Below are 16,909 nucleotides of genomic sequence, written 5' to 3'. Positions count from 1 at the left end.
GTAATATTAATGAGGCAATTGCTTGGACTGTTAGATAATGTACTGAGTACTCTTTGTACTTTGAGTCAAATTCTTTAACCAATTTAAAAAATGACAAAAGTATCAAAAACTATAAAACACAAAAAACTATCATCATTGCCAAGTTCTATAAATCTATCATTCAATAATATTTCTAGTCTTTGAAGTAACTTTTCTTCTGTTTAGCCTTATCTTTTGCAAGGTTTACCAGACCTACTTGCTCTTTGTGAGACTAATTTGAGTTCAGTTGTCTCATTTTGTGGTCTTAGTGTTGATGGTTATCTTCTTTTAACTTTAAAGACTCCAATAGTCACATGCTTGGCCTGGGTATTACATTTGAAAACGTTCACCCATTTTTCGGGAAACTAGGTTTGAATCCACACACTATACTTTTATGTGCTTTAGTTTAGAACCACTTCATTCTATCACCTTTTTTTCTTTCTTCTATATCATTCTCCTTCATTTAAAGACTGCACTCTTTTCAATGTTATTTCTAATCATATTGATCAAATTCTTTCTCTTTATCTTTTTGCCAATATCGTTGTTGTTGTTTGGTGACTTTAATGCTTATCACATTGAATGGTTTGGTTCTAGTGTTAGTGATTCTGCAGTTATTAAGGCCCACAGTGTTTACCTTTCTTAATCTCTAACACAAATAGTCCATTTTCTAACTTTTTCCAGACTCATTTACCATGAATGAATCATTTACCATCTCTACTTGACTTATTTTGCCAATGTATTTTTATTTACACTCGAATTCTATTAGGTATACTCTGGAATAGCTATTTAATGGTTGTTTTGTTTTGTTGCATGAGGTTAGCAAAGATTTAAGATTTGCATTAGATTTGTCTTGTAACATGCTTCCCTAAAGATTTTTGGAAGTTTTGGTGATAAAATTAGGATCCACAGTAGTTATAAAAAAACTAATTAAAACTCTCATTGACCGTATATTTACAATAAACAACACCTGGGCTAGATTTCATGAAAATATTTAGTCAACTAAAATAACTTTACTTAAGAATCAATATCCTAATAAATTAATAGATAGTTCCTTAAAATAATATTTGGATCTTAAACACTCTGAACCTTTTGAAAAACCTAAATATGAATGTAAATATTTTAAATTAGTAAAAATTCACTTGAAAATTTTTTTCATTTTACACAGTGCTCCATCAATCAAGACTTATCAGAAATGAATCATCAAATTAATTAAAAAGTTGTATTACATGTCATAAATGTCTTAACTACTGTAATATGTCACACACTTGGAAGATATATTGACACTATTATAAAAAGAGTTTTTTCGAGTTGTTTACTTCTGCTTTTTTTTTTAAATATATTTATAAAGGGGGATTTATTATTACTATATTTTAAGCTTACTTATTTTTATAGTTTTTTAAGAGAAATTTATTTTCATGCCTGTATTTAGAAATCAATTCCGGTTTTTTATTTAAACAAACGTTCTAGGTTGGTTAGTGTAATTATTTCAAATTTTTCATGTATTTTTTGATAATATTATTTTAAGGATGGACTAATTCAATATTAAATCATCTTTTTTTTTTTTTATCTTTTTACTCCAATATGTATTTTGACGTGATGTTTTTTGAATACTTTTTATTTTTAAAGAATTGCTTATGATTGGCACTTTTTCCATTCACTCTCTGTTAAACCAATATATCTTTTATAAGGCGTTATCAAATGCGGTAGTGGTGTAGAGGTTGAGCGCTTGCCTCATAAGCAAGAAGTTTGGAGTTCGATTTCCACCATGTCCCTTGTAGTACCACGCTTAACTTGTTTCTCCACTCAGTGTCCTTTTTTAGAATTTCAGTTTTGCAACCTTTTATAATTCTCTCCACCTTTGTCCACATTAGATGGCGGGAAATGCTTATCGACCAATTTTAAAAATTCTTTTCATAAGTTAGTGGATTCATTTTTGTTATATGATTTGAACCAAATTACATTTCTAGTTCTATTTCGCTTTTTTTTCATTTTTGGACATCACTGGTTTTCCTCTTGTAATTGTAAATTTTGTTTTAGAGACCAAAATAATGTTCAATATGTTGCTTATAATATATTCAAATGCATGACTGCCATATTAAGTTTAAAAATTTTTCAACTTTGATTAACAACCACTGTCAGGGGAATTGCGAACAGGGAAAGTGCGAAGAAGCAAAAGAAACTTCCTCATTAATAGATGCTTTAGATTTATATCACGCATTGTTTTTAAGTTTTTTTTTTGAGCATTTTTGTAATATGCAAACAATAAATATTAAAAATTCAATTTAACTATTTTCTAACTCTTTCACCCTAAAATTTTTGACCTTAGGTTAAAAAAAAACAATAAAAATTATAGCTTTAAAAGAAATAAGAAAAGTCCATATGAGGTAAGTAAAGAAATCAATTTACGAGTGAGTTTTTTATATAACATTTCTAAACTCAATTATATTTTCATATAAAAAATTTTTTTTAATAATATGTTATTGTGGTTAGAATAATATAGTAAAAAGCAAAATGTAAAAACAATAGTAACCAAGAATTCAAAATAAATCTCCATTATTCAATAAATTTCTTTTTCTTTTAATCATTAACTGTTTAAGTAATTTAAATATATTCTAGTTCAGGCAACTTTGACACTGATTCATCTTTGCTTAACTGACCTTTGTGAGGTCAGTTAAGCAATGATGTCAGGTCATTAAAAAACTGCTGGGCTCAGGTATGCAAAATTATTTTCAAGCGGAAAATTTTGTTTAAACAAATTTGTGCATTATGTATTTTATTTATTTAGTACTTAAAAAGAATTAGTACTAACTAATGATTAATTAGTAAATAAATAATAAAAAATGTTTATTTCTGTTTACTATCCAGTCTTAGGGAGAGATCCACTTATTTTTTCTATTCTTGATTTTTCAATGCTGAAAAATGATAAAATAGAATTAATGCAAACTGAAACTGGATCAAACTGGAAATACATTATTACCTCATGTCACTTTAATGTTATAAGAGAATAAGTGGTCATTTTTTGTCAGGTCTTCTTTGTTAAACACTTAAAATCTCATACTCTGAAGCAAAAAAGTTGTCTTGTTTATCTTTACTTTGCGTTTCCTTAAAGTAGAAAAGTAAAATCTCCACTGCTGTAGTTTTCTGAAAACACATAAAACATTTGCAATTACAAGGAAGGCCCATCCCATAAAAGACAATCATTCATTTCTTTATCATTTCCATTTTCAAGTAAGATTTTTTCTTTTTTTTGGAATTTCTGTAGTATCTAACATTTATCTGCCATTTTAACTATGATAAAGAAATTGTTTTAAAATATAAAAATACACTTAACTGGGAATACAAATAGATGTACAATTTGGTGACATCTAGATTATTCCTTGTGACCCCTTTTTTCACTTTGAAATTTAGTTGTGATTTAAATAACTCAAATGTTGTTAATATGTGACTTCACTGGTTTTCCCCTTGCACTCTTTTCATTTATTGTATGTATATATAGATATATATCTATATACACATGTATGTATATATACATATATATATATATATATATATATATATATATATATATATATATACATATATATATATATATATATGTATATATATATATATATATATTTATATATATATGTGTACATATATATATATATATATATATATATATATATATATATATATATATATATATATATATATATATATATATATATATATATATATCTGTATATATATATATACATGTATTTATATATATATATATTTGTATATATATAAGTATATATATTATAAAAAATATATATATTATATATATATATATAACATTAAATACTGTTATATATATATATATATATATATATTATATAAATATATATATATATATATATTTATACATATATATATGTACATATATATATGTACATATATATATATATATATATATATATATATATATATATATATATATATATGTACATGTATATATATATATATATATATATATATATATATATATATATCTGTATATATATATACATGTATTTATAAATATATATATATATATTTATATATATATAAATATACATATTATAAAAAATATATATATTATATATATATATATATATAACATTAAATACTGCTATTACATCTATGTGTTATATATATATATATATATATATATATATAACATTAAATACATATATATATATATATATATATATATATATATATATATATATATATATATACATGTATTTATATATATATATATATATTTATATATATATATATATAAATATATATATTATAAAAAATATATATATTATATATATATATATATATATGACATTAAATACTGCTATTAAATCTATGTGTTATATATATATATACACACATATATATATATATATACATATATATATATATATATATATATATATATATATATATATATATATGTATATATATATATATATATATATATGTATGTATATATATACGTATACATATATGTATATATACATATATATAACATTAAATACTGCTATTACATTTATGTGTAGAATAAATGTTCACATAAATGTAATAATATTACATTTATGTGAACATTTTGTATATATAGTCTAAATATATTATAACATAAATATATAATATATGTAGACTATATATATAAATATATATATATATATATATATTCATCTTTTCTCTTCCAGTAACTATCAACTTAAAAAGTGGTTGCTTGCAGTCTTGTGGCAAGTGATGATATTGAAATATATGTATGTTTATATATATATATATATATATATATATATATATATATATATATATATATATATATATATATATATATATATATATACAGGGTGACCAGAAAGTCCGCACAGATAAAGAGCTTAATAAAAAGCATGTAGAAAGTATTTGGAACACAAATTTTATTTTAAAACATTTATTGAACTATAACAATTATGATTCAAAGATTGAATTCGAATTTTCCTCCATCAGCAAAATAACAGGCCTGTAGGCGTCTCGGGAATGCTTCGACGGTGGCGAGCAAGTAGGCAGGGTCCAGAGAATCCCAAGCTTTCAGTAGTGATTTTTTTAAACTTTCAATATTTTTATGCGGCTTTTGGCATGCCTTTCCTTCTAGGACGCTCCAGACTGAGAAATCCATCGGGTTAAGATCGGGGCTCGATGGCGGCCATTGAGAAAAGTTGATAAAATCAGGAAAAGTTGCCGCACAAAGGAGAAACGCGCACCATTCTAAAAAACCAATTGAACATAGTTTACAAAGTATATAAAGTAAAGTATATAAAGTTTATGACATAATATTAACCAAAAACAACAAATAAATAAGAAAATACATAAGTGCTTTTATGCTTATATTTTCACAAGATGAAACCGTCTCGTGTGCGGATACTTTGTGGTCACCCTGTATATATATATATATATATATATATATATATATATATATATATATATATATATATATATATATATATATATATATATATATATATATAAAATAACTAGTAATAACAATAATAATAATAAAGTTTAGTCTGCTCTAGAAGTAGGTTCTAGTAAACCAGTTTGATTGGTTATAGCAGCTGTTGTACTTTTTAGTCGTTGTCATAAAGGTCCTTGAAGCATTTAACTGATGAAGCGTTGTCTACTTTTATTGGTAGCTGATTCCAGATAGGCACAGTTCTATTTGTCTCTCTTGGTATGTCATGTTCTTTAGTTCAGGAACTAGCTTCGTAGCTTGTCTTTGGACCTTTTCAATTAGTTTGATGTCTAATTGGTGGTAAGAATTCCAAACTGAGGATGCATACTTCAGATGAGTATGGACAAAGGAACAATACAGTATTAAAATTGTTTCTATATTCCATATTTTAAATGAGACCCAAGCATGAAGTTTGCTCTGGCTGAAACAAGTTTTGAGTGATCTTTCTGATTCAGGTTATTTTTAATTTGTACACTTCTAAGATCTCGTTCAGAAACGTTTTTTTCTAGCGAATCAAGAGGCCCATTGTCGTTAAATATTATACAATCATATATAGGAACTTTTGGTGTTGCTGATTATTTCCTGATTACCATCGATTTGCATTTTGCATAATTTAGCTTCATTTTCCATTTTTTTGAGCAATCAACAATTTTGTTCAAATCTTTTTGTAGCATCATTCGATTGTTCAAACTTTTAATAATTCCTATTAGTTTACAGTCATCTGCAAAGTTTGACATAGTGTGTTATCGCATCAGGGAGGTCGTTAATAAATATAATGAAAAGCAGCACGCCCAATACAGAGCCTTGAGAGACACCGCTTTTTAACTCTTTCCATTCTGACAAGTTTGAACCTATGACTACTCTCTGCCTTCGACCTGTCAAGAAAGATTTTAGCTAAGCAAGAAACTGATCTTTAAAACCATACACACTGAGTTTAAGTAGAAGAGATTCATGGATAGGAGTTCTTTTTCATAGTTTCTTCCTGATAATTTGATTTGTTTTTTAACTTTTTTTGAGATTTGTTTAAACTTGATAATAGCATTGGATTTATCAGCTTAACTGAACATTTTAAACCAGAACTTGTATTTAAGTTTAGTTAAGTTTCTTAAATCGTTGGTAAACCTTTTAGGTTGGATCTTTATTCGTTCTTTGAACATTGGAATGTGTAATTTAATTAGATTTAAGTAAGCATGGCAAAACTTCCAGCCCATTTGCTCAATGTTCAGATCTTTGTAAAAATTTGACCAGTTGATTAAATCAAGATTTTGAGTGATTTTAATATAATTACTTCGTCTATAATTTTCTTTTGGTTAGCGTTTTAGTTTTATGAGCATATGGGCTGATATTATAGTTCCAGGTCACAATTGAGTGAAGATGATTAAGATTGGAAGAACTTAGCGTTGGACTAATACTAGTTGAAAATATTCTTGTAGGGTTTTCTGTGATGACTAGATTTAGAGTGTTGCTTGCAAAAGTTCATAAGAACAACAAGTTCCTAGTACAACATGTGGACAAACGTCCATGTGTTGTACTAGGAAGTTGTTGTTCTTATGAACAAGATCAATGAATTCACAACTAGCAAGTTCACCTCTGAACTTTAATAGAATTATTGATATTGAGAGTAGTAGATGCATTCGGAGGTTGATAAGTACATCCAACAAGGATTCATTCTTGTTTGATAAATATTTGAACCCATATCTGTTTGCAGTCCTGATTTTCATTCATGTCTTTGATTTCGATGGCTTTAATATTATCTATGACACATAAATAGCAATGCCACCTCCTCTGATTTCTCTTGTGGAATGATTGACAGTTTGGTATTAATGTATGCAAATCAATATTAAACCATGTTTCCATAATTGAAATGATATGTGGAGAGTTTGTGACTGTTGCATGAGATTTGATTTCATCCATTTTGTTAACAACAGAAGTGGCATTTGTGTAAAAAAAAATTAGGCTGGAGAATGAGTCTGTATTGCTTTTATGGTTACAGTCAAGTTTTATATTATTGCGATTGAGTTTTGGTAGAGTGATTTCTAAGTTTGGTGGCAAGATTTCATTTAGTTCTTCCTTATTATTCATTCTGAAAATTTGATTGATTGTGTTTTTGTGGGTGGTATTGTTTGGCCTTATAGTACTCTGCATGACCATTACTCATTAAGTTATTTTTTAGCAATGGTTGATTAGTTTGTTGCATGAAGTGTTGTGTTTCAGCCTCAGATAGCTGTATAGATATCTTTTTAAGAAATCCATTTTTTACAATATAAAAAGATCTTCTTCCATTGTTTATTTCACAGCATCTACCCATGCTGTCCTAGTATTTCATGTTAGAATTTAGTTTCATTTTTCTCTCTGTTTTTTTTCTGCTGTTCACTGAACGCTAGTTTTATTAGGGTTTACATAAACACCTTTAAATTTTTTATTCTTTCTCAGCTTACATGCATTCAATAGTGCTAGTCTGACTCATTCTTTATCTTTTAGTTCAACTATGACCATTTTTGTTGTACTTCTTTCTGGGCCTGACATTATTTGAAATGATTTTGGGTTTAAGGTATCATTTACTTGTAGTACAATTAGTATTTCTTATACGAACTGATCATCTTTGTTCTTAATTTCTTCTGCTGACCCCTGAGAAAGTTCAATATTGCTTAGAACAATATTGTTTTCAATAAGTTTGCTTTTCTCTAGTTCCTGTCTCATTTTGGTAATCATTATTATCTCTTCCTTAGTCTTATGCTTATTGAACAAAGAGGCAAATGTGGTTAACGGTTGTATAGTTTGTGAGGTGGATTTTCCAATATTAGATATCACTTTTTTCATTTCTATTGCTGCCTTTTCAAGGTCGTGTATTCTAGTCATTATTTGGTAAATTGTTTGGTTTTTCTTTTGATCAGTATCTTCCAGAACTCTTACTCGGGTTGACATTCTGATATTCTGTTCTTGTAGTGACTTGACTGCTATTGCTAATGATTTAAACCAATCATGGTGCTGTCTTTTTGAGTTTGTATGATTACCTTGATAACAAACCAATTGGATTTTCTATTGATATTACTTTGAACTTGGTTAGGAGAGCTACCACCCTGAAAAACAGTGGATTATCTTCTGGACGAGAATTATTATAATTAATTAGTTACCTGCTTATTACACTGGGACTTATTACACAGAGACTAAAAAGTTCAGTATGTATTTTTTTCTGTTATTTTCAGTGTCCGTTTTTTTCCTATATATATATATATATATATATTATATATATATATATATATATATATATATATATATATATATATATATATATATATATATATATATATATATATATATATAGGCGAGAAAAAGTTTAAAAACTTGAATAAAATTTTTTTTTCTTAAATGATAGATAGCTTGCCCAAACTAAACCCTCAATCAATCCATTGGACCAAAAACCACACCAAACAGTTACTTTTTATGGATGCAGTTGTTTTTCCAATATTATTCCTGGATTTTCTTCACACCAAATTCAACAATTTTGTTTGTTTACATACCCACCAATTATAAAATTTCATCGCTAAAAATTACTTTTTTTTTTTGCTGCAAGAGCCCATTTAAAAAACGCACGTGTAATCCATGAACAGTTAACAATAATTGTAGTGTTAACTGATTTTGTAAGCTTAAAAGTGAAGATCTTTATGCAAAATATTGAATAAAGTGGTTTGTTTTATGCCTTATTTCTGTGAATAATGGCAGCAGCAATTATTTCTGTGAATAATGACAGCAGCAATTATTTCTGTGAATTATGACAGCAGCAATTATTTCTGTGAATAATGACAGCAGCAATTATTTCTGTGAATAATGACAGCAGCAATTATTTCTGTGAATAATGACAGCAGCAATATTTTCTAGGGAATAACGACTACAACTGTAAATTTCAACCCTCAGAATTAGAAAAAATTAGGTTGGCAATAATTTGCCGACCTCCAACTTTTAGAGGTCAGCATCAGGACGGCAAAAAAAATTTGATCTTACCTAAGGTCTTACCGTAAAACATAGATACAAGGTTGGCCGTTTTTTGCCAACCTCAAACACTTTAAGGTCGGCATTAAGGTCAGCATTGCCAAATTATCGACCCTAATTCTAAGGGTTGAAATTTTATTTGTTTGATCTAAAAATGAACCAGTTTCCTCAAATTTATTCACAATATTTCGAATGATGGAGCTTGTTGGACAATTTCTTCATCCATATTTTGTACAAAATTTTCTTCCATCTTCTGCATAATTTTCACTAAACTTAAAATAACTTTTAACAATGAAGACATGTTATTCAATTATATATTTCTCCATATTTACTAACAACAATGTTTGTACTTAACAGCTGTCAATGAACAGAAACCATTTTAGTACAAAAAATACAAATTTTACAAATTTAAAAAGTTAATTTAAATTTGAATACCCTTTACATATACACATGTGGCCATAAGTTTATATCTACTTCAACTTTTTTTAAATCATCCAACAAAGGTTGATTTTAGAGTGAGGTAAATGTGTTTTTGAATAAAAGTATTTATTTTATGAACAGTTTATTAATGTTTTAGTATTTTATTGCACCTCCTATGGCCTTTATCACCTCTGCAATTCTTTGCTTTATATTCCACCTAATTTTTCACAATCTGCATATGTGACTTTAGCCCATTCAAGAGCAATAACCTTCTTTTAAGCATTACCCATATCCTCTATGGGTTTAAGGTTAGGGGACTGTGCTAGCCATTCTAAAATTTAGACTTTATTTTTTACCAACCATTTTCTTGTATGATGTGCAGTATAGCAAGGAGCATTGCCTTGTTGAAATAATATTGAAAATTTTTCTCTTCAATTGGAAATATTTTATTGACAGATGTGCCATAACACGCTACTAACACTTCAATATATTGATACTAGATAAAACTGGACACTAGATAAGGTGGTAAAAATGCTTCACCAGGTCTTCTTCTCGCATATGTTTTGTCAGGAGTTCCAAAAATCTGTAAAAAACAAAATGCATCATGTTTTACTTTGTTTTATATAAATTTAGTTATAAGGATCTATTTATTATTTCTAAAGAACATAGTTTTTACTAACCTCAAAGTTGGATTCATCAGACCAGATTACTTTACTCCATTCCACAGATGTCCAATCTTTGTAACATATAGCCCATTGTAGTCTTTTTTTTTTTCTGAGCCAAGGTTTATTTCTTGCCTTGCATCCTCTCAATCCACATTCTGTCAATCTTCTTCTAACAGTTTGTGCAGAAATACTGGCTCCAGTTGCCTCTGCAAGGTCATGTGATAGCAACAAAGGCAATTTATGGCAATTTTCAAAAGTCATTTGTGATATCGTTCGGTCTTCTCAAGCTATAGTTTTCTTTTTCTTTGAGTTTGTCGTCTACTTATAAGACTCTCCATTGTTTTGTGCTGTTTTTAAGTTAGTTGCACTGCACCACAGGAATATGAACAATATAATATACAGCATATATATATATATATATATATATATATATATATATATATATATATATATATATATATATATATATATATATATATAGTGTTTTTACTAATTTATTATTGCTCTGCTCTTTAAGAACATTATATATATGTGTGTGTGTGTGTGTGTGTGCGCGCGTGTGTGTGTGCGCGTGTATGTGTTTATACATATTTTAGCTTGCATATGTCTTCAGGAGAGTGCTCAATGAATTAAAGTAAATTAAAATAAATTAAGTTAAAACTTTATATATTTATATATTTTTTATTTCTTTATGTATTGATATATTTTTTAAAAATAAAAGTACATATTTTTTACAACTATAAGTTTCATCCTAAACGCAATCATCAGGTCAAAAATCTGATTTTTTCTAGTGCAAAAGTAATTCCGTACAACAAAAAAATGCATTAGGAAAATATAATTTTTTGGTTTGTGGTTGTCCAACAAAAATTTGTTCTCATGGCGACACTTGAATATAATTTGTTTTTTTTGTTTAATATTTCTTTGGGATTTTTATACAATAAAATTATTACCGCAACCACACTTTAAATATACCTTTGGGATACAAAGGATAAGTTAAAAGCAACACCCAATTTAACATGGTCCATCATAAAAAAGTGCCCTGCCTACAACAACATAACAAAAAAGTGCCTATTATGCTTTTATGAAAAACTAATTTTTATTGTATAAAAATCCCAAGAATTATCAAACAAAAAAAGCGAGCAAATATCCAAGTGTTGCCATGAGAACAAATTTTTGCTGGACAGCCACAAACCAGAAGATTAGATTTTCCTAATGCATTTTTATTGTACAGAATTATTTTTACACTAGAAAAAATCAGATTTTTTACCTGATGATTGCATTTAGCATGAAACTTACATTTATAAAAAATATGTGCTTTTATTTATAAAAAATGTATAAATATTTACACGCACACATATGGGAATTGAAAGATAAAAATATTGATGATTTTATATTGAATTGGTCCATCCTTATAACAGCACCTGCATATAATAATATTTCCAAAAAATGCATTTTATGTCTACAAGAAAAATTTGAAATAATTACACATGCGAACCTAGAATGTTTATTAAACTTGGCCTCTAAATGTTAAATTGATTTCTAAATGCAGGCATGAAAAAGTTTTTCTTAAAAAAAATAATTTTTATTTTATCTGTTTTAAATCTCTTAAGTAGCACAAGGTTATCTGAAACTTTATTTAGGATCAAGAATATAAATTTGCAACGGAAAATAAACTAACAATTTCAGAATTATATTTATATTTTATGCACTTCCTCACGTCAATAATGCAGGAAAATAACACTTCCTCGTGTCAATAACGCAAGACACTAAAGGCGACATTGAAGCCAGACAGCAAAAAAATTGTGATTTTCATCTGCAAGTTTTTTGCTCACAAAAGATATAAGCAGATAATGTTGTGTAAAAGTTCAAGGAAGAATCCATCAAGGTCAAACATTGAGTTTACTACCTTACAGATATATGATACAACAGTTTAAAATAGTACATGGAAGTAATATCATTATACACAAAAGTTGCTTTCCTCCTCAAGAAATAAACAACTTGTTCATATTTTTGGTCATGCTATGCAAATGAAATCTTAACTGATAAATTGTGATAAAAGCAATTTCTCCATCAATTGAAAAGTTAAGCATGTAGACTTATTTTTTTTTTACAGCTAAGTAAATGAATTTATAGTAAGAACATTAAGCTTATTATAAAATTATTTTTTAATTCATATATCTTTTGATTGTGTACAATATATCTTTACTCTTTTTTTTCACTTGTCTTCAAATCTTTGGTCTGCTGGTTTTCTCCTTTTTTTTTTAACATATTATCATTCATCATTTCATAAATTCCATTAATATTTTATTGTGCCATAGATTATCATGATTTCGTTTCTCTTTTTTAAACTTGGAGCTAAATAATTCATTACACATTTCACACTCTTCGCATACTTTCAGATTTTCTCACTACATATACCTCAGATGTTGGGAAAGAAGACTATATTTGCTTATATTTAAAATGATCACTCCATAATATCTTTTTTTTCATCTTTTTAATAACTTTTTACCAAATGTTCAGGAAAATATTTTATGAGGTTTTGTAAAATTTTGGAAAATTTTTTATTATGTTTATACAATTCTAATTATAATAAAAATAGATATATAAAATTTTAAATATAGTTAAAATTTTATTGGATTATTGTAGTATAAATAATATAAAATTGTAATAGATTTTTTTTTTTCTTCCAATATCGTCACTTTCAACAAGGCTGCAACCAACCATTATTAGAGTTACTGGAAGAGAAAAGATAAAATTTATAGAGCAAGATAGCGATTAACAGACAACTAAAATATTGCAAATTATATGAATCAGGAAAACAAGATAAAATAAGCGAAATCAAAAGGACTAATGTTTGAGGAAAAAAACAAGACAAATAAGATTTAGAACAGAAAAATGCAATCAATTTGATATATGGTTTCCAAGAAAGATTAGAAGTAGGAATTAATTCTAGAAGATGACTCATCGAGTACATTACTCTTCATAAATATGGGAAGATCTAGATTATTGCGATAACGATTGGCTAAAAAAGATTGATTTATCTGAGTTAAAAGATTATTATATTATTAATGATATAAAATTATAATGGATTATTATAATATTAATAAATGGAGCTTTAAATAATGCAATTCGATGCCTTTAGAAATGAAAAATCAAATAGATAAAAATGATAAATTTAAAGTTTAAAAATTGCAAAAAAATTGATAAATTGTAAAAAAGCACATTACTAAAAAAATAATTATTATAAAAAAAAAATTGCAATAGTAGTATTCTAGTATTAACGTTTACTCAGAGGAAATAAATGTGTTGTTTTGTGATATTTTATCTTTCATTGCTTTTTTGTACACACTTTTAAAATTGTATTTTTATTTTTAATAGATGGAATCAGTTAGATATTGTCATTGTTTTTCTTTCAATAATTGGAATTATATTTGAAGAAATAAATTCCAAGTTACCAATTAATCCAACTATTATACGAGTTATGCGTATATTGAGAATTGCTCGTATTCTTAAAATTTTAAAAGCTGCCCGAGGAATTCAAAAGCTTTTAAATTGCGTCAGTAAAGCAATCCCACAGGTATTTTTTTACTTTATTATTTTAATACTTTTAAAAACTTGACTTTTAAAATAATTCAACTTTTAAAATAATTCAACTCGTGACTTTTAAAAAATATGCTATTTTAATGGATTTTTTCAATTTAGGTGGGAAACTTGTCCATGTTGTTTGCTCTTATTTTTTTCATTTTCTCAGCATTGGGAATTGAACTATTCGGCAGACTTGGTAATTTCTTTTAAATTTAACTTTATATATATATATTTATATATATATATATATATATATATATATATATATATATATATATATATATATATATATATATATATATATATACATATGTATATATATATCTATACATATATATATATATATATATATATATATATATATATATATATATATATATATATATACACACATATATATATATATACATATACATATATATATATATATATATATATATATATATATATATATATATATATATATATATATATATATATATATATATATATATATATATAAATATGTTAGTGTATTCTACAAATAGAGTTCTCAATGTTCTTAAAGAACAGAGCAATAATAAATTTGTAAATACAGTTATCTAATTTTTTTTTTGAACAAGTTATTTAGCCACCAGTAGGTTCATCAGAAAGGATGTGTGTATGTATATATATATATATATATATATATATATATATATATATATATATATATATATATATATATATATATATATATAAATTATATATATAAATATATATATATATATATATATATATATATATATATATGTTTATATATATATATATATGTATATATATATATATATATATATGTATATATAAATATATAAATATATATATATATATATATATATATATATATATATATATATATATATATATATATATATATATATATATATATATATATATATATATATATATATATATATATATATATATATATATATATATATATAGGTAGGTTCATCAGAAAGGATATGTATAAAATACATAAAATTTAGATTGCAGCAGAGACGAATGTAATGGTATTGGTCGTCACGCTCACTTTAAAAGCTTTGATTATGCTCTCCTTACCCTTTTTCGAATATCAACCGGTGATAACTGGAGTGGAATACTTAAAGTAAATATAAAAATTTGATCACATTGAATCATAAATAAGTTTTTAAAATCATAAACTCTTACGTTTTTTTTTATTATTACTTTAGGATACGATCAATGAAAAGTTATGTGTTGAACCTTGTCCGTTTCTTCCGTATATATCTCCCCTTTATTTTGCAGTCTTTGTGCTTACTTCACAATTTGTATTGGTCAATGTAGTTGTTGCTGTTCTTATGAAGCAACTAGAAGATACAAAATCTGTAATTGAAACAAATAGTGAATATGACTCTCCTTCCGTTAGTTCTAAGGATGAAACAACAAAATTTTGTATAGAAGATAAAAGTTCAATACAGACTAAAAACAGGGAATACGAAGAAATTAAACTTGGTGAAAAATATGAGAGCTTATCTTTATTGCAATCAATAAATATGGCAGGTGACGCAGCATGCATAAAAAAGAGTAACAATAATAATATATTTTTTAATTTACGTGAAGATTTAAATGATGGATTTATCCATACAAAAAAAGAAAACACTGATGACAATCATTTTACTGACCAAGATTTAACTGACCAAAGTTAATAACCTAAGCTCATTAGTTAGAATATGACGTGGAGATTTCCGATCTATTGCATGGAAAACATTTTTGCGCACAAAACGTCAACATGGATCAATGCTTGTTGAAGCTGGGGCAAATCCAACTTTTAAAAAGAAATGGCGTAATTAAAAAAGTTACAGTGAAATTATTCTTGTTTTTTCCAGCCTCTCATCTTTTTTTACAGGTTCAACCCCAAACAGTTTTCAATATATATTTGTTGGTTGCATTTTGGCGAAATATAATTTCTGTATTGACATCATGCGTCGAAAAAATTACATAGTTCATGTTTGCATGGACGTTAGTCCTTAAATAAAATTAACATGTATTTTTTTATATTTTGATACTTTTTTAAAAAAGATGTAAATAAATTCGTAGTTTATTAAGTTTTAGTGATTTGTGCATTTTTATGAATCCCTCCATAGTTTTAAAATTTTTAAGTTATTTGATTTATATAAACAAACGCAAGAGTCAAATAGTTACTACATTTGGAGACATCGTGAAAATTTCAGTTTAAAAAAATAATGTAATAGTCGAAGAAGACTAGTTAGAAACTCTTTGAAACCATTAAAATATATATATATATATATATATATATATGTATATATATATATATATGTATATATATATATATATATATATATATATATATATATATATATATATATATATATATATATATATATATATATATATATATATATATATATAAGTTTTATATATAACTTATATATATAACTTATATATATATATATATATATATATATATATATATATATATATATATATATATATATATATATATATATATATATATATATATATATATATATATGTTTTCAAATAAAAAAAAAATAAAAAACATCACAAAAACATCACATAAGAAAATCTGTTAATCTGTGGAAGTTTAATTTTAAACTCTTAAGACTTTTTCTGATAAAATTTTTAGAAAATATTAAGAGAAAAAGTTTTAAGAGCTTAAAATTAAATTAATAAACCCATTCTAAAGTTTTTATTTATTAAGAACTTTTAA

General features: G+C 25.6%; 1 protein-coding gene across 2 annotated transcripts in view; it reads left to right on the top strand.

The window, feature by feature from the left end:
- The window catches only part of LOC100215717 (voltage-dependent T-type calcium channel subunit alpha-1G), an 83,854-nt gene extending 67,592 nt beyond the window's left edge, over positions 1-16,262 (top strand). For both annotated transcript variants that reach the window (XM_065802288.1, XM_065802289.1), the window contains exons 24-27: positions 13,972-14,170; positions 14,296-14,374; positions 15,186-15,304; positions 15,390-16,262. In XM_065802288.1, the coding sequence (XP_065658360.1) occupies positions 13,972-14,170; positions 14,296-14,374; positions 15,186-15,304; positions 15,390-15,863 (871 nt within the window). In that variant the 3' untranslated portion in view covers positions 15,864-16,262. The remainder of the gene's footprint in view (positions 1-13,971; positions 14,171-14,295; positions 14,375-15,185; positions 15,305-15,389) is intronic.
- The last annotated feature ends 647 nt before the right edge of the window (positions 16,263-16,909 follow it).

The sequence above is a fragment of the Hydra vulgaris genome, chromosome 08 (genome assembly GCF_038396675.1).
Source record: "Hydra vulgaris chromosome 08, alternate assembly HydraT2T_AEP".
Taxonomy (NCBI): domain Eukaryota; kingdom Metazoa; phylum Cnidaria; class Hydrozoa; order Anthoathecata; family Hydridae; genus Hydra; species Hydra vulgaris.
This window is presented reverse-complemented; position numbering and strand designations above follow the sequence as displayed.